At 44.5% G+C, this 20304-nt stretch overlaps 1 protein-coding gene across 2 annotated transcripts in view; it reads left to right on the top strand.

The window, feature by feature from the left end:
• ATL1 (atlastin GTPase 1) overlaps window positions 1-20304 on the top strand; it is a 52933-nt gene that overhangs the window by 14145 nt on the left and 18484 nt on the right. For both annotated transcript variants that reach the window (XM_060752934.2, XM_060752925.2), the window contains exons 2-6: window positions 10815-11062; window positions 12168-12302; window positions 13938-14042; window positions 14171-14221; window positions 18043-18099. In XM_060752934.2, coding sequence (XP_060608917.2) covers window positions 10815-11062; window positions 12168-12302; window positions 13938-14042; window positions 14171-14221; window positions 18043-18099 — 596 coding nt within the window. The remainder of the gene's footprint in view (window positions 1-10814; window positions 11063-12167; window positions 12303-13937; window positions 14043-14170; window positions 14222-18042; window positions 18100-20304) is intronic.

The following is a 20304-nucleotide window of genomic DNA, read 5'->3' as shown; positions in this document are numbered from 1 at the left end:
ATAATAATAATAATAATTATTATTATTATTATTATTATTTAGCTTTCTCTGCTAGGAAGTGCTGATGCCTCACCAAACTACAACTCTCATGATTCCATTACATTAAGCCAATTAGAGTGCATTTGAATTTACAGTCGTTGTTCCATTGTATGAGAGGCTTTTAAGGACCGAGAGCCACAGGCGGATAGTTACATGCTTTCTTTGATAGACAGGCCGGCATTAAGCTTGGAGTCCCAAAGTCTGGCATTGTGTTGCCGTTTAATGCATGCATCCATTCCCATATTGCACACAGATGCACTTATTTGACTGTAGCCTGATATCTACATCAAGTTCACGATTATATAAGTGGCGTGCCATAAGTGCAACTTGTTGCTGATTCTTGCAAGTGGGCCAGGCTCCAAGGAAGGTTTCCTGCGTCCAAAAGAAAAGGAAAACAAGCCAGCATTTAGGTTTCCTTGGCAGCAAGTCATGTCTATTTACAAGAATTGGGATACGCGAGTGGTGGTTTTTAGGGTTTCCTTTGCCAGGGAGACCTCTCAGAATCAATTGTGGGTTGCGGAATTGATTGCAGAGGTGTTGCAAAGGTGTGTGTGTGTGTGCGTGAGAGAGAGGGAGTTTGATAAAGGAGCCCTGCAAGAAGCTGATGCTATTTTTGCTTTATGCCTTGGATATCAAACTACAAGAGAGGAGATTCCATCTGAACATGAGGAAGAACTTCCTGACTGTGAGAGCCGTTCAGCAGTGGAACTCTCTGCCCCGGAGTGTGGTGGAGGCTCCTTCTTTGGAAGCTTTTAAACAGAGGCTGGATGGCCATCTGTCAGGGGTGATTTGAATGCAATATTCCTGCTTCTTGGCAGAATGGGGTTGGACTGGATGGCCCATGAGGTCTCTTCCAACTCTTTCATTCTATGATTCTATCTCAGGGACTAAAATGTGGAGTAGATCCATGGTGCATCCACACTGTAGAATGAATGCAGTTTAACACCAGTTTAACCAACATGGTTCACAGGTATGGTTTCCTGGGAATGCCCTCTTGGACAGAGAAGGCTCACAATCTTGTAAAACTACAATTTCCATAGCATTTTTTGTCGTGTTGAGAAACTGCAAGTCGCTTCTGGTGTGAGAGAATTGGCCGTCTGCAAGGATGTTGCTCAGGGGACACCTGGATGATTTGATGTCTTTATCATCCTTGAGGGAGGCTTCTCTCATGTCCCCGCATGAGGAGCTGGAGCTGACAGAGGGAGCTCATCCGCCTCTCCCCGGATTCGAATCAGTGACCTGTCGGTATTCAGTCCTGCTGGCACAGGGGTTTAACCTTATTAATGTCCGTAACATTGGGAATTAAAGTAGTGTCAAACTTCATTCATTCTATGGCACCAATGTGCCCATTATTGATGCATAATGAATGCTACATGTGCTCATCATGTGCAAAGTTAGCTTGCCCTTGTAGTTGCTGGTGAATGATGCCCTAAATCAGTGGCTGCCATGTCAGTGGGATGATGAATCCGTTTCAGGCTTTGGCTCACCTAAAAAGAGCTCTCCCAGGTCCAGTGTCTATTCAGGAAGAGCTTCAGCACCTTGGAGAGCGTCACAAAACCCTCTTGTAGCTTCTCCACTTGATGGAAATGGAAGACACAATTTACAAACTCTCATTGTTCGCACAGGACCTTTAGTTCCAGGGTAATTGGCATGATTTTGATACTAGTGTCGTTAGGGTTGCTGCCTGCCTCCTTTCTCCCTTCTCCAGCTCTGGGAGCGCCTCCCTTGCAATGTCTCCATAGCCACAATCTCTCTGTCAATGGTGGACAGGCTCCCATTGTGGCTTTTTCCTTCCCCTCGTGCACATGTCAGCTTTGTGACATCAGAAAGGGCCACTTCACCCAGCAATACCATTCCAGTGACATCACAGAGGGCCACTTCACCCAGCAATACCATTCCAGTGACATCACAGAGGGCCACTTCACCCAGCAATACCATTCCAGTGACATCACAGAGGGCCACTTCACCCAGCAATACCATTCCAGTGACATCACAGAGGGCCACTTCACCCAGCAATACCATTCCAGTGACATCACAGAGGGCCACTTCACCCAGCAATACCATTCCAGTGACATCACAGAGGGCCACTTCACCCAGCAATACCATTCCAGTGACATCACAGAGGGCCACTTCACCCAGCAACATGCAATCAAAGGGCCACTTCACCCAGCAATAGCCAATCAAGTGACATCACAGAGGGCCACTTTACCAAGCCAATTCAGAGCTATTTCATCTAGCAACAGCCAATCCAGTGACACCACAGAGGGCCACATCAACTAGTAACAGCTAATCCAATTACATCACAGAAGGTCACTTCATCTGGTCAACAACCAATCCAGCAACATCACAGAGGGCCACAGACAATCCATTGGCATCACAGAGGATTATTTCAGTAACATTAGTAACAGCAATGCAGTGACTCACAGAGGACCATCCCACCTAGCAACAGCCATTCCATTATCACAGAGGGTCACTTCAACCATCAACAGTCATTCAAGTGACATCACAGAGGGCCACTTCACCTAGCAACAGCCATTCCATTATCACAGAGTGTCACTTCAACCAGCAACAGTCATTCAAGTGACATCACAGAGGGTCACTTCACCCAGCAACAGCCAATCTGGTGATATCACAGAGGGCCACTTCACCTAGCAACAGCCATTCCATTATCACAGAGGGTCACTTCAACCATCAACAGTCATTCAAGTGACATCACAGAGGACCACTTCACCCAGCAACAGTCATTCAAGTGACATCACAGAGGGTCACTTCACCCAGCAACAGTCATTCAAATGACATCACAGAGGACCACTTCACCCAGCAACAGTCATTCAAGTGACATCACAGAGGGCCACTTCACCCAGCAACAGTCATTCAAGTGACATCACAGAGGACCACTTCACCCGGCAACAGTCATTCAAGTGACATCACAGAGGACCACTTCACCCAGCAACAGTCATTCAAGTGACATCACAGAGGGCCACTTCACCCAGCAACAGTCATTCAAGTGACATCACAGAGGGCCACTTCACCCAGCAACAGTCATTCAAGTGACATCACAGAGGACCACTTCACCCAGCAACAGTCATTCAAGTGACATCACAGAGGGCCACTTCACCCAGCAACAGTCATTCAAGTGACATCACAGAGGACCACTTCACCCGGCAACAGTCATTCAAGTGACATCACAGAGGACCACTTCACCCAGCAACAGTCATTCAAGTGACATCACAGAGGGTCACTTCACCCAGCAACAGTCATTCAAGTGACATCACAGAGGACCACTTCACCCAGCAACAGTCATTCAAGTGACATCACAGAGGGCCACTTCACCCAGCAACAGTCATTCAAGTGACATCACAGAGGACCACTTCACCCAGCAACAGTCATTCAAGTGACATCACAGAGGGCCACTTCACCCAGCAACAGTCATTCAAGTGACATCACAGAGGGCCACTTCACCCAGCAACAGTCATTCAAGTGACATCACAGAGGACCACTTCACCCAGCAACAGTCATTCAAGTGACATCACAGAGGGCCACTTCACCCAGCAACAGTCATTCAAGTGACATCACAGAGGACCACTTCACCCAGCAACAGTCATTCAAGTGACATCACAGAGGACCACTTCACCCAGCAACAGTCATTCAAGTGACATCACAGAGGGCCACTTCACCCAGCAACAGTCATTCAAGTGACATCACAGAGGACCACTTCACCCAGCAACAGTCATTCAAGTGACATCACAGAGGGCCACTTCACCCAGCAACAGTCATTCAAGTGACATCACAGAGGGCCACTTCACCCAGCAACAGTCATTCAAGTGACATCACAGAGGGCCACTTCACCCAGCAACAGTCATTCAAGTGACATCACAGAGGACCACTTCACCCAGCAACAGTCATTCAAGTGACATCACAGAGGACCACTTCACCCAGCAACAGTCATTCAAGTGACATCACAGAGGACCACTTCACCCAGCAACAGTCATTCAAGTGACATCACAGAGGGCCACTTCACCCAGCAACAGTCATTCAAGTGACATCACAGAGGGCCACTTCACCCAGCAACAGTCATTCAAGTGACATCACAGAGGACCACTTCACCCAGCAACAGTCATTCAAGTGACATCACAGAGGGCCACTTCACCCAGCAACAGTCATTCAAGTGACATCACAGAGGACCACTTCACCCAGCAACAGTCATTCAAGTGACATCACAGAGGGCCACTTCACCCAGCAACAGTCATTCAAGTGACATCACAGAGGGCCACTTCACCCAGCAACAGTCATTCAAGTGACATCACAGAGGGCCACTTCACCCAGCAACAGCCAATCTGGTGATATCACAGAGGACCACTTCACCCAGCAACAGTCATTCAAGTGACATCACAGAGGACCACTTCACCCAGCAACAGTCATTCAAGTGACATCACAGAGGGCCACTTCACCCAGCAACAGTCATTCAAGTGACATCACAGAGGGCCACTTCACCCAGCAACAGTCATTCAAGTGACATCACAGAGGACCACTTCACCCAGCAACAGTCATTCAAGTGACATCACAGAGGACCACTTCACCCAGCAACAGTCATTCAAGTGACATCACAGAGGGCCACTTCACCCAGCAACAGTCATTCAAGTGACATCACAGAGGGCCACTTCACCCAGCAACAGTCATTCAAGTGACATCACAGAGGACCACTTCACCCAGCAACAGTCATTCAAGTGACATCACAGAGGGCCACTTCACCCAGCAACAGTCATTCAAGTGACATCACAGAGGACCACTTCACCCAGCAACAGTCATTCAAGTGACATCACAGAGGACCACTTCACCCAGCAACAGTCATTCAAGTGACATCACAGAGGGCCACTTCACCCAGCAACAGTCATTCAAGTGACATCACAGAGGACCACTTCACCCAGCAACAGTCATTCAAGTGACATCACAGAGGGCCACTTCACCCAGCAACAGTCATTCAAGTGACATCACAGAGGGCCACTTCACCCAGCAACAGTCATTCAAGTGACATCACAGAGGGCCACTTCACCCAGCAACAGTCATTCAAGTGACATCACAGAGGACCACTTCACCCAGCAACAGTCATTCAAGTGACATCACAGAGGACCACTTCACCCAGCAACAGTCATTCAAGTGACATCACAGAGGGCCACTTCACCCAGCAACAGTCATTCAAGTGACATCACAGAGGACCACTTCACCCAGCAACAGTCATTCAAGTGACATCACAGAGGGCCACTTCACCCAGCAAGTCATTCAAGTGACATCACAGAGGGCCACTTCACCCAGCAACAGTCATTCAAGTGACATCACAGAGGACCACTTCACCCAGCAACAGTCATTCAAGTGACATCACAGAGGGCCACTTCACCCAGCAACAGTCATTCAAGTGACATCACAGAGGACCACTTCACCCAGCAACAGTCATTCAAGTGACATCACAGAGGGCCACTTCACCCAGCAACAGTCATTCAAGTGACATCACAGAGGGCCACTTCACCCAGCAACAGTCATTCAAGTGACATCACAGAGGGCCACTTCACCCAGCAACAGTCATTCAAGTGACATCACAGAGGACCACTTCACCCAGCAACAGCCAATCTGGTGATATCACAGAGGACCACTTCACCCAGCAACAGTCATTCAAGTGACATCACAGAGGACCACTTCACCCAGCAACAGTCATTCAAGTGACATCACAGAGGACCACTTCACCCAGCAACAGTCATTCAAGTGACATCACAGAGGGTCACTTCACCCAGCAACAGTCATTCAAGTGACATCACAGAGGACCACTTCACCCAGCAACAGTCATTCAAGTGACATCACAGAGGGCCACTTCACCCAGCAACAGTCATTCAAGTGACATCACAGAGGACCACTTCACCCAGCAACAGTCATTCAAGTGACATCACAGAGGACCACTTCACCCAGCAACAGTCATTCAAGTGACATCACAGAGGACCACTTCACCCAGCAACAGTCATTCAAGTGACATCACAGAGGGCCACTTCACCCAGCAACAGTCATTCAAGTGACATCACAGAGGACCACTTCACCCAGCAACAGTCATTCAAGTGACATCACAGAGGGCCACTTCACCCAGCAACAGTCATTCAAGTGACATCACAGAGGACCACTTCACCCAGCAACAGTCATTCAAGTGACATCACAGAGGACCACTTCACCCAGCAACAGTCATTCAAGTGACATCACAGAGGGCCACTTCACCCAGCAACAGTCATTCAAGTGACATCACAGAGGACCACTTCACCCAGCAACAGTCATTCAAGTGACATCACAGAGGACCACTTCACCCAGCAACAGTCATTCAAGTGACATCACAGAGGGCCACTTCACCCAGCAACAGTCATTCAAGTGACATCACAGAGGGCCACTTCACCCAGCAACAGTCATTCAAGTGACATCACAGAGGACCACTTCACCCAGCAACAGCCAATCTGGTGATATCACAGAGGACCACTTCACCCAGCAACAGTCATTCAAGTGACATCACAGAGGACCACTTCACCCAGCAACAGTCATTCAAGTGACATCACAGAGGACCACTTCACCCAGCAACAGTCATTCAAGTGACATCACAGAGGGTCACTTCACCCAGCAACAGTCATTCAAGTGACATCACAGAGGACCACTTCACCCAGCAACAGTCATTCAAGTGACATCACAGAGGGCCACTTCACCCAGCAACAGTCATTCAAGTGACATCACAGAGGACCACTTCACCCAGCAACAGTCATTCAAGTGACATCACAGAGGACCACTTCACCCAGCAACAGTCATTCAAGTGACATCACAGAGGACCACTTCACCCAGCAACAGTCATTCAAGTGACATCACAGAGGGCCACTTCACCCAGCAACAGTCATTCAAGTGACATCACAGAGGGCCACTTCACCCAGCAACAGCAACTCAATAAAACATACATACACCCATGCATACATTCTTGATATGTATATATGTATATACACGCACACACACATGAAAATGGCTTTCTGAAAGACAGGGACAGAATATTGTGGGTCTCTGCAGGAGAAACTCTCATGGGTCCGTTTCCGCCCTTAGACCCCTCTTTGTGATTTGTTTTTTTCCGTATCAGGAGCGATTTGAGATGTAGGAACTCTTCCTCTTTGTTCTTCCTCTTTGCAAACAAGCAAATGCATCCCTCTTGGCTTTGGAGCAGGTAGATTTCCCCAGAGCACAATGGACAAGCTCTCCTCCTTTGAACTAGATGGCTGCTAATGGGGAAGAAAGGTTTGCTGGCCGCGCATTTCCCCCTCCAGCTCACCGATCTAAGTAGAGCACGCCTTGTGCCAGCTCCTGATGCTCATTTGGCACGGTTTCTCCATCTACAGCAGGCATGGGCCAACTTGGGCCCCCACTCCAGGTGTTTTGGATGTCAACTCCCAATATTCCTAACAGCTGGTAGGCCCATGAAGTCTCTTCCAGCTCTAGGATTCTAGGATTCACATCACCTTCTCTTCTTGAAGCTACCCAGCTCCTTGAAGCAGCTCTTCAGAAGGATTTGTGATTTCCAGACCTTTGGCCACTTTGGTTGTTTTTTTCTGTATGTTTTCCAGTTTGCCTTACCCACAACTGGCCAAGAATATCCTGAACTGTAAAGATCCAAAGATCATTGGCTTTGGTTCCTATTCTATTATATGTGCAAGAGACAGGTTTCTTTATGTGTCTGTATGTTAAAGGGCGAAGTTATTATTGTTGTTGTTGTTGTTGTTATGTTTATGCTTATGTATACTATATTTTCTTTATTATATTTATAGTATTTATAATATATGTGGGAGCCCCCGGTGGCGCAGTGGGTTAAAACACTGAGCTGCTAAGCTTGTTGATCGAAAGGTCGCAGGTTTGATCCCGGGTAGCGGCGTGAGCTTCCGCTGTCAGCCCTAGCTTCTGCCAACCTAGCAGTTCGAAAACATGCAAATGTGAGTAGATCAATAGGTACCGCTCTGGCGGGAAGGTAACGGCGCTCCATGCACTCATGCCGGCCACATGACTTTGGAGGTGTCTACGGACAACGCTGGCTCTTCGGCTTAGAAATGGAAATGAGCACCACACCCCAGAGTCAGACATGACTGGACTTAATGTCAGGAGACTACCTTTACCTTTATAATATATGTAATATAATATACCTTTATAATATACATATTATTATTGTGCTGTCACACGCCGGTCCTGTAGCAATTGTCTATTAACAGGACGTGGTCTCTATATGCCCAGCGGGACGCCCGGGGTGCCTCGGCTGAAAGGCTCTATGGATTTCCCTATACAAAGTCTTTAGAAGCTTAGAAAGTTTAACAAGGTTCTTTATTAATGCTTAAATCTTCAACAAATCAATCAAGACTCTGGAAAACTGGCAGCTTTCTTAATCTGCTCACAAGGACAGGCAACTTGCTTCAAGAACTGTGTCTTTCTTCTATAACAGGAATCCCTGACCCTTCCCTGGGCAATCTGTTCTTAGGCTGGCGTGGGGCCCTACTCCCGGTTCCAGTTTGCTTTATGGGTAACCCGAGTAGACCTTACCAGCCAAGACTTTGTAGATTTTCCAGCTGGTGTCCTTTACCTTCCAGCAAAGCTGGCTGTATTTCTTAGTAAAGCTGTGGAACTGTTTTCCCCCGAAGTTTGTGAGAAACGAAGCTTTCTACAGGTGGGAGAACCTCACACGTCCTGTTGGAAAGGCTTCTCTGTGATAACTGAGCTAAAGGTCCCCTTTCCCTCCAAAACCCAGAAAAAGGGGCAGAACTAAAGAACATAATGATAATTGTTGGCTCATTGGCCCCGTTATTGCAAACCAAGGGAAGCCACCTTATTGAAAAATGCATGGAACTTTGGAATACATGCAAACACTCAATAGAAAGGAAAAGAAGTTGGAACTCCTGGTAAATCAAATTCACCACCTCCCCCCGATTCAAATTGTCCCCTCAAATCAAACTCAGCCCCCCCCCCCGAATCAAACTCAGCCCCCCCCCCCCCCCCGGCACCGAATCAAAATCCTGGCTACGGGCCGGCAGTGGAGTTTTATCTCCAATCCTTGTTTCCACAACAACAAGCCAATTTTTCCAAAATCCAATCCTCACAAGGACAGACAGTGAAGTCTTCCAAACAGGGACACAGATAGCAAAACAAACTGCTCTCTATCTGGTTGCTTTGGTCTCTTAACCCAGGCATGGGCCAACTTGGGCCCTCCCTCCAGGTGTTTTGGACTCCAACTCCCACAATTCCTAACAGCCAATAGGCTGTTAGGAATTGTGGGAGTTGGAGTCCAAAACACCTGGAGGGAGGGCCCAAGTTGGCCCATGCCTGCTCACTCTCAATCACAGTAATTAATCCTGATCACAAATCCTCAGTTGCAATCACCAGTGATGTTGGCAGAAAGTTGACGTCGCTTCCGCCTTGCAAGAAATTAGACCTCATTCTATTATTGCAGTATTATTATTATTTTTCTGGCAAAAGAACAAGGAGGAAGATGGCTTCCCAGAAATCTATTTTTGGGTAACAGCTGATTCTCATTTGCCTAAGAAAGGAAAGGACACAAAATCTAGAACAACCAAAAACAGAACAAACTCTATTTGCAGTCTCTCCCAGTTTCGCCAATAGCTTAGTACTGCTACATAATTGGCCCTTTGTATCCATGGATCCAATCATCCAGAGCTGGATGAAAATTCCCAAAAGGCAAACTTTAATGTCGTATTTTTTTATATAAGGGACACCGTTTGACTATGATATCCTGGAACCAAACCCTAGTGTTTGCAAATAATTACATTACAATTCCTGCAAAGTTTGGGAGTGCGACTGGATGGCCCTTGTGCAATGATTCTATGGTCAATCTGTTTAGTAAAGGACCAGAAAATTCAATGGTTTCTAACTGGTAATTTTTAAACGCTGCTTATAGTTAATCCTGTATTAATGTTTGCATATTTGTATATTTTTTAAAATTGTACGCTAGCGTTTTTTTCTTAAGGCAAAAAGTATAAATAAATATAATAATATTTATAAACATATATAAATATAATAGTGAATAAATATAAATATAATAGTAAATAAATATACGATCAACAAGCTCAGCTGCTCAGTGCTTTAAATTTCCTCTGGTTGCAGAGGCGGCCCTAGGTAATTTTCAACGGTAAGCAAACAGTTTTTTGCCCCCCCCACCAACCAATCACTGATATATATTTTCTGTTCGTTGTGGGAGTTCTGTGTGCCATATTTGGTTCAATTCCATCATTGGTGGAGTTCAGAATGCTCTTTGATTGTAGGTGAACTATACATCCCAGTAACTACAACTCGCATATGTCAAGGTCTATTTTCCCCCAAGAGCGCCTCAAGAGTGCCCCTGGGCAAAATCAACTCTACTGCAAAGGCTTACTTTGCGTAATGGGTTGAGCTGCCCCTGTCTGGTTGCAAACTTTTCAGGGAAAGGATACTCAATCAGTGTTTGCAAGATCTAAGTTACAGAGGCTATAATAATAAATTCCAAAACAAAGGGTCCAAGTTTGCCCATGACTGCTGTAGATGCAACCAAGGAAACAGTTTTGGGAATCATTTCCTTTTTCCAGGTGAATGAGACTTGGGTCTTGACTCTGTGGGATTCTGCGAGGTGTAATCCCAAACAGGAAGCATTCCCAAGTTTGGCGAAGGGGGTTTGTAGCTTGGCCCAGAAAGTCTTTGGGCTCATTGCTGTATCCTGACCTTCCCTGTCCCTTTTGGCGCAGGTGGCTTCTCGGAGCGGAGTTACGAATGGAGCTCGGAGGAGGAGGAGCCGGAGGGCAAGGCGCGCCCGGTGCAGGTGCTGATCGTGAAGGACGACCACTCCTTCGAGCTGGACGAAGCCGCCCTCAACCGCATCCTGCTCTCCGAAGCCGTGCGCGACAAGGAGGTGGTTGCCGTCTCGGTTGCCGGAGCCTTCCGCAAAGGGAAGTCCTTCCTCATGGATTTCATGCTGAGATACATGTACAACATGGTAAGCTGCCCATCCGTTGCTCCTTGCACAGGAGGGTGATGATAACACTATGTAACATGTAATGAATCCCTTACCTTAGCTAGAAGAAGTTTGAGTCAGTCTTTTGTGTAGTATTCAGAACGGTTATTGAGTAAATAGCTGGAATACTGTGTGGAACAGCATCCCGTTAATGGTCTGTTCACTTCCTAAGGAAGTCTAGTTCAGGGTTTTTGGCTAGATTCCTAAGGGGGATTTTTGGGAGTTACGTTCAGAGATTCATTTCCTGAAGTAATTTTCTGTGTTGGAACTTTTAAGACTTGTAACCCAGAAGTTTTTAAGATCTTTACTCTCACGCAACCACAAGCTTTTTATGCCAGTATTTTACTGAAACCATTAAGCATTTGTACCTGAATATTTCAAGCCTGTTCAATAAACGTTCTTGTTATTTTTATCTACTTTTACCAGCCTCAGTGTGAATACCTTTGTGGTTAAAGCATTATTCAAGTTAGCTTTCAGCAGCTTCTAAGAAAACTATAGTGGCACAGGGTGTGTTACTGAACAACCTCTCAATAATACCTCAGCCTGTTTATTATTAATATGGTGGCAGCGGAAATCTTTTGAAGAATCATTTTAAGTCTCTCAGTTCCAGTGGTTCCCAGTTCCTAACTTTTAAATGGATCAACCACCATACTCCCTCTACCTTTTGTGAGCTCTATATTTTGGTGAGCTAGTCTGTAGTGGAGGTGTTATCGTTATAATTTGGCTGAGCAGCATTGGGATTATTTTATATATATTTCCCTAAGTATAAATCTAATTTAAAATCTTCTCTACTACTTGGCTGCTTATTCTTTATATAACACTGTTTCTGTTCCTGGGTTATCAATGCCATTTCTTAATTGGGAAGTCTTTCCTCATGGATTTCATGCTGAGATACATGTACCACATGGTAAGCTGCCCGCCCATTGCTTCCTTGTGCCAGAGGACGAAGGGTTCGGTAGGGAAGGTTCTTTCTTATCTCCGGGATCTTTAAGACAACATGATTATTTTTATCTGTTTGGCCAATTTGGATTACATACCATTTTTCTCCCAAATGGCTATCACTTGTCCTCTTTTTCTTCCTTCCCAGGAGTCGGTCGACTGGGTCGGCGATTACAACGAGCCACTGACAGGTTTCTCCTGGAGAGGAGGGTCGGAGCGAGAGACGACCGGGATCCAGATCTGGAGCGAAGTCTTCCTGGTCGACAAGCCAGACGGGAACAGGGTGGGTGCTGCTTTGGCTGCGTCTACACTGCAGAATGGATGCAGTTTGGCACCACTTTGGGGGTCACGACTCAATGCTATGGAGCAGGCATGGGCAAACTTGGGCCCTCCGGGGGTTTTGGATTTCAACTCCCACAATTCCTAACAGCCGGTCTCCTGACGTTTCGCCTGCATCTGTGCCTGGCATTTTCAGAGGTCTTTTGGCAGTGAGGCAAGTGGAGTGTATATACTGTATATACTCGAGTATAAGCCTAGTTTTTCAGCCCCTTTTTTAGGCTAAAAAGGTTCCCCTCGGCTTATACTCGAGTCAAGGTTATTTATTATTTTACTATGTTATTAGTATTATTTTTATTACATTTATTATTTTACTCTATTACTGTTATTAAATTTCCATTATTTATTCTATTATTATTATTATTATTATTATTATTACATTTATTATTTTACTCTATTACTGTTATTAAATTTCCATTATTTACTCTATTATTATTATTATTATTATTATTATTATTATTATTATTATTATTACATTTATTATTTTACTCTATATATTATTATTATTACCTTTACATTATTTTACTGTACTATTATTTTTATTACATTTATTATTTTATTCTATGTATTATTATTATTATTGTTACATTTATTATTTTACTCTATTACTGTTATTAAATTTCCATTATTTACTCTATTATTATTATTATTATTATTATTACATTTATTATTTTACTCTATGTATTATTATTATTACCTTTACATTATTTTACTGTACTATTATTTTTATTACATTTATTATTTTATTCTATGTATTATTATTATTATTATTATTATTATTATTACCTTTACATTATTTTTCTGTACTATTATTTTTATTACATTTATTATTTTATTCTATGTATTATTATTATTATTATTATTATTACCTTTACATTATTTTACTGTACTATTATTATCGTATCTTAAATTACAGTTTTATATAAATACACAAAACATTAAACCTATTGATGATTATCAGTAGCATCTGCTTTTCTCACCCTCGGCTTATACTCGAGTCAATACATTTTCCCAGTTTCGTGTGATAAAATTAGGTGCCTCGGCTTATATTCGGGTCGGCTTATACTTGAGTATATACGGTATATATATATCTGTGGAATACTGCTTTGGCTTTGGAGCTGCAAGGCTACTCAGTGCTATTCAAGCTTGCTAATTGCAACATTTACCTTGTCAACAGACAAGGGTTCTTTCTCCCACTCCGGACATTATTCCACAGATATATACACTCCACTTGCCTCACTCCCAACAAACCTCTGAAAATGCCAGCCACAGATGCAGGTGAAATGTCAAGAGGGAATGCTGCAGGAAGATAGCCATACAGCCTGAAAAACTCACAGCAACCCAAAAATCTATATTCCTGGTGCAAACATATGGACACCTAGATCACCTAGTCATGTGGCCAGCATGACTGAATGGAGTGCCGTTACCTTCCCACAAAATGGTTACCTATTGATCTAGGACTTTGCAAAACTGCATTAATTCTACAGTGCAGATGCACCATTGGAGGGGAGGAGAAGGAGGAGAACTCCTTGGGGTGCAAAGCCTCAGTCTTGCAAGTGTTTGCATCTCCCTTTCTCCACAGGTGGCCGTTCTGCTCATGGACACTCAGGGGACCTTTGACAGCCAGTCGACGTTGCGCGATTCCGCCACTGTCTTTGCGCTGAGCACCATGATCAGCTCCATCCAGGTACAAAATGGAGACCTGATGCGGGGCTAAGCATCGAGGAAGCAGGGCAGTACATGCCATGCATGAGAAACAGCTAAGTAGGTCTGCCACCATTGTGACTCTCTTGTGGTGTGTTTTTTGGTCTCCAGGTGTACAATCTGTCCCAGAACGTCCAGGAAGACGACCTCCAGCACTTGCAGGTAAGGTCTGTCCATCCCATCCCATTGCATCCCTTCATCGGGTGGGTTGCAAGTACTCTTTGATTGTGGGTGAACTACAACTCCCAACATCCTGAGTCAATCCCCTCCAAACCCGGCCAGTCCTTAAAGATGGTCTTGGGGGGTATTTGTGCAAAGTTTGGTCCAGATCCATCATCGCTTGGGTTCCCAGTGCATTTAGTATGTGGGTGAACTACAACTCCCATCATTTTCTCTCATTCTCTCCCTCCCCCCCCCAACCATATGTAGGTTGTCATGTTGTGTATGTGTGCCAAGTTCGGCGCAGATCCATCATCGCTTGGGTTCACAGTGCACTTCATATATGGGTGAACTACAACTCCCATCATCTTCTGTCATAATCCTCCTCTCCAAATATGTAAAGTTTGTCAAATTGAGTATTTGTATCAAGTGTGGACCAGATCCATCATTGCTTGGGTTCACAGTGCACTTCATATATGGGTGAACTACAACTCTCATCATCTTCTGTCATAACCCCCCTCTCCAAATACAGGGTTAGTCAAAATGCATGTATGTAAAGTTTGTCAAATTGAGTATTTGTACCAAGTGTGGACCAGGTCCATCATCGCTTGGGTTCACAGTGCACTTCATATATGGGTGAACTACAACTCCCATCATCTTCTATCATAATCCTTCTCTCCAAATATGTAAAGTTTGTCAAATTGAGTATTTGTACCAAGTGTGGACCAGGTCAATTGTCAGTAGGGTTCACAGTGCTCTTTGTATATGGGTGAACTACAACTCCCATCATATTTTGTCATTGCTCCCACCCCATCCCACCCTATCCTGACCGCAACCCCAACCCCACCCTACCAGTATGTAGTTTGTCATGTTGGGTATATGTGCAAAGTTTGGCCTGGATCCATCATCACTTGGGTTCACAGTGCGCTTTGCATATGGGTGAACTACAACTCCCATCATATTTAGTCATTGCTCCCACCCCACTCCATCTCCACCCTACCAGTATGTAGTTTGTCATGTTGGGTATATGTGCAAAGTTTGGCCTGGATCCATCATCACTTGGGTTCACAGTGCGCTTTGCATATGGGTGAACTACAACTCCCATCGTATTGTGTCATTGCTCCCACCGCATCCCCACCCTACCAGTATGTAGTTTGTCATGTTGGGTATGTGTGCCAAGTTTGGCCCGGATCCATCACCACTTGAGTTCACAGTGTACTTCATATATGGGTGAACTACAACTCCCATCATCTTCTGTCATAATTCCCCTCTCCAAATATGTAAAGATTGTCAAATTGGGTATTTATGCCAAGTGTGGTCCAGGTCGATTGTCAGTAGGGTTCACAGTGCACTTTGTATATGGGTGAACTACAAATCCCATTATCCCCTGCCATTCCTGCTCCCCTCCCCCCATCCAGCAGTATGTAAAGTTTGTCATGTTAGGTATTTGTACCAAGTGAGATCCAGGTCCATTGTCAGTATGGTTCACTGTGCATTTAGCCTATGGTTGAACTACAACTCCCATCATCTTCTATCACAACCCCACTCCCCAAATATGTAAAGTTGGTCAAATTGGGTATTTGTGCCAAGTGTGATCCAGGTCCATTCTCAATATGGTTCATTGCGCATTTAGCATATAGGTGAACTACAATTCCCATCATCTTCTATCACAATCCCCCTCCCCAAATATGTAGTTTGTCAAATTGGGTATTTGCGCCAAGTGTGATCCAGGTCCATTATCGGTATAGTTCACTGTGCATTTAACATATGGGCGAACTACAACTCCCATCATCTTCTATCACAATTCCTCTTCTCCAAATATGTAAAGTTGGTCAAATTGGGTATTTGTGCCAAGTGTGATCCAGGTCCATTATCGGTATAGTTCACTGTGCATTTAACATATGGGTGAACTACAACTCCCATCATCTTTTATCACAATCCCTCTCTCCAAATATGTAAAGTTGGTCAAATTGGGTATTTGTGCCAAATGTGATCTAGGTCCATTGTCGGTATGGTTCACTGTGCATTTAGCATATGGGTGAACTACAACTCCCATCATCTTCTATCACAATCCCCCTCCCCAGATATGTAAAGTTGGTCAAATTGGTGAACCCTACCGACAATCAACCTGGACCACACTTGGCATAAATACCCAATTTGTGCCAAGTGTGATCCAGGTCCATTGTTGGTATGGTTCACTGTGCATTTAACATATGGGCGAACTACAACTCCCATCATCTATCACAATCCCCCTCCCCAAATATGTAAAGTTGGTTAAATTGGGTATTTGTGCCAAGTGTGATCCAGGTCCATTCTCGATATGGTTCACTGTGCATTTAACATATGGGTGAACTACAACTCCCATCACCTTCTATCACAATCCCCCTCCCCAAATATGTAAAGTTGGTCAAATTGGGTATTTGTGCCAAGTGTGATCCAGGTACATTATCGGTATGGTTCACTGTGCATTTAACATATGGGCGAACTACAACTCCCATCATCTTCTGTCATTACTCCTGCAAACCCTGCCTGTACTTGGTCATTTGGGGTGGCGCTGTGTGCCAGGTTTGGTCCAGATACATTGTTGGCAGGAGTCATGGAGCTCTTTGGATGTGGGAGCCACCTTGAAAAATACATCGAGACATATACATATACATATATATATATATATATATATATATATATAAAAAATGCTCTGTGCAGAATGGGTACTTTAAAAACAAAAGAACCAATGTTGCCAAATTTGGCAACAAAACGTCTCACATCACAAGGAGTGACCATCACTCCAAAAATTATGATGTTGTCATTTGGGAGTTGTAGTTGCTGGGATTTATAGTTCACCTACAATCAAAGAGCATTCTGAACCCCACCAACGATGGAATTGGGCCAAACCTAGCACACAGGATTCCCATTGGCAACAGAAAACACTAGAAGAGTTTCATGGGCATTTACCTTGAGTTTGGGAGTTGTAGTTCACCTACATCCAGAGAGCACTGTCGACTCAAACAATGATGGATTTGGACCAAATTTGGCACAATTATTCCATATGCCCAAATATGAACACAGATAAGAGTTTAGGAGAAATAGACCTTGACACTTGGGAGTTGTAGTTACTGGGATTTATAGTTCACCTACAATCAAAGAGCATTCTGAATCCCACAAACGACAGAAATGGGGCAAACTTCCCACACAGAACCCCCATGACCAACAGAAAATACTTAAGGCCATCCAGTCCAACCCTCTTCACTAGGGCAAGAAAATGTAATCAGAGCCCTCCTAACAGAGAGCCATCCAGCCACAGATAGAGATAGATACACAAACACACAGATATAGTATCATAGATTTGAAAGAGATCCTTAAAGAAGGACTATGATATGTTGTATATTCCAGGGTGGGCAAACCAGACACTCTCCACATCAACACTGACAAAGAAACAAGAAATACTGTTTACCCACAAGCAGAAACCAACACTTTCTCATTACTTTCCAGATCACCAGACTGGGCCAAAGCAACGCCTGGCAGGGGACAGCTAGTGTGTGTGTGTATGTGTGTGTGTGTGTGTGTGTGTGTGTGTGTATATATATATATATATATATATATATATATATACACACACACACACACACACACATACATACACACACACACACACATACATACACATTTTGAGTTTTATTTATATTGATTTTAAGCATCCTTGTGAGCTGTTCTAGGTATATAATGTTCTCAAAGGCAAATGTTTGCATGGTGGAGTGCAGAACCCCGGGACTTGCCTTTAACGCTGACAAATTTCGACATTTTCCCGGATGTGTTTCTCGTTCCAGCTCTTCACGGAATACGGGCGGCTGGCCATGGAGGAGACCTTCCTGAAGCCCTTCCAAGTAAGAGAAGAGGGTGGAAAATGAGGGCGGAGAGGGTGGGGTGTCTTCAGTTCCTTCCCCAAGAAGTCTGCTATATTGATTGTTGCACTTGCTTCCCATGCTTTGCCATAGATTTGTCTAATAATAATAATAATAACAACATTGTTGATGGCTTTCATGGCTGGAATCACTGGGTTGTAGGTTTTTTCGGGCTGTATGGCCATGTTCTAGAGGCATTCTCTCCTGACGTTTTGCCTGCATCTATGGCAGGCATCCTCAGAGGTAGTGAGGTCTGTTGGAACTAGGAAAATGTGTTTATATATCTGTGGAATGGCCACGGTGGGACAAAGGACTCTTGTCTGCTGGAGCTAAGTGTGAATGTTTCAACTGACCACTTTGATTAGCTTATAATGGCCTGACAGTGCCTGGAGCAATCCTTCGTTGAGAGGTGATTAGATGTCCTTGTTTGTTTCCTCTCTGTATTGTCGAAGGCTTTCATGGCCGGAATCACTGGGTTGTTGTAGGTGTTTTCGGGTTATGTGGCCATGTTCTAAAGGCATTTTCTCCTGACGTTTTGTCCGCATCTATGGCAAGCATCCTCAAAGGTAGTGAGGTCTGTTGCAACTGGGACAATGGGTTTATATATCTGTGGAATGACCAGGGTGGGACAAAGGACTCTTGTCTGCTGGAGCTAGGTGTGAATGTTTAAAGTGACCACCTTGATGAGCATTTGATGGCTTGGCAGTGCCTGGGGCAATCTTTTGTTGAGAGGTGATTAGCTGTCCTTGTTTGTTTCCTCTCTGTATTGTCGAAGGCTTTCATGGCCGGAATCACTGGGTTGTTGTAGGTTTTTTCGGGCTATATGACCATGGTCTAGAGGCATTCTCTCCTGACGTTTCGCCTGCATGTATGGCAAGCATCCTCAGAGGTAGTTAGTTCTATTGGAACTAGGAAAAAGGGTTTATATATCTGTGGAATGGCCAGGGTGGGACAAAGGACTCTTGTCTGCTGGAGCTAGATGTGAATGTTTCAACTGACCACTTTGATTAGCATTTGATGGCCTGGCAGTGCCTGGAGCAATCTTTTGTTGGGAGGTAATTAGATGATGAACCAACCTGGACACAGCATATTATTTGAGAACACAGAAATGCTGGACCACTCCAACAACCACCATGTCAGACTACACAGAGAAGCCATTGAAATACACAAGGAGCATGTGGACAATTTCAACAGAAAGGAGGAGACCATGAAAATGAACAAAATCTGGCTACCAGTATTAAAAAACTCTAAAATTACAACAGCAAAACAACAGAGAGGGAACAATCAGGCACATCTAATCACCTCTCAACAAAAGATTGCTCCAGGCACTGCGCAGGCCATCAACCTTCCTAATACCACCACCCCTTAATACAGTTCCTCATGTTGTGGTGACCCCCAACCATAACATTATTTTGGGTTGTAGGTTTTTTGGGGTTGTATGGCCATGTTCTAAAGGCATTTTCTCCTGACGTTTCGCCTGCATCTATGGCAAGCATCCTCAGAGGTAGTGAGGTCTGTTGGAACTAGGAAAATGGGTTTATATATCTGTGGAATGACCAGGGTGGGACAAAGGACTCTTGTCTGCTGGAGCTAGGTATCAATGTTTCAACTGACTACCTTGACTAGCATATAATGGCCTGGCAGTGCCTGGAGCAATCATTTGTTGAGAGGTGATTAGATGTTCTTGTTTGTTTCCTCTCTGACATCTAATCAAGGACATCTAATTACCTCCCAACAAAAGATTGCTCCAGGCACTGCCAGGCAATCAAATGCTAATCAAGGCGGTCAGTTGAAACATTCACACCTAGCTCCAACAGACAAGAGTCCCTTGTCCCACCCTGGTCATTCCACAGATATATAAACCCTTTTTCCTAGTTCCATCAGACCTCACTACCTCTGAGGATGCTTGCCATAGATGCAGGCGAAACGTCAGGAGAAAATGCCCCTAGAACATGGTCATATAGCCTGAAAAAAAAACTACAACAACTCAGCAACCCAGTGATTCCAACCATGAAAGCCTTTGACAACACAATAAACTAATAAAAAGCAATAGTAAGGAAAGAGGAAATATGTTGTATCTGTATTGATACGAGGTGAATCTGTTTCCTCAAATACTTGTTGTGAATTGGATGTCTATTAAACACACATTTTTTTGTAGCCAAACCTCCAAAATGTCTTGATAGCTGG

Source organism: Anolis sagrei, chromosome 1 (genome assembly GCF_037176765.1).
Source record: "Anolis sagrei isolate rAnoSag1 chromosome 1, rAnoSag1.mat, whole genome shotgun sequence".
Taxonomy (NCBI): domain Eukaryota; kingdom Metazoa; phylum Chordata; class Lepidosauria; order Squamata; family Dactyloidae; genus Anolis; species Anolis sagrei.
This window is presented reverse-complemented; position numbering and strand designations above follow the sequence as displayed.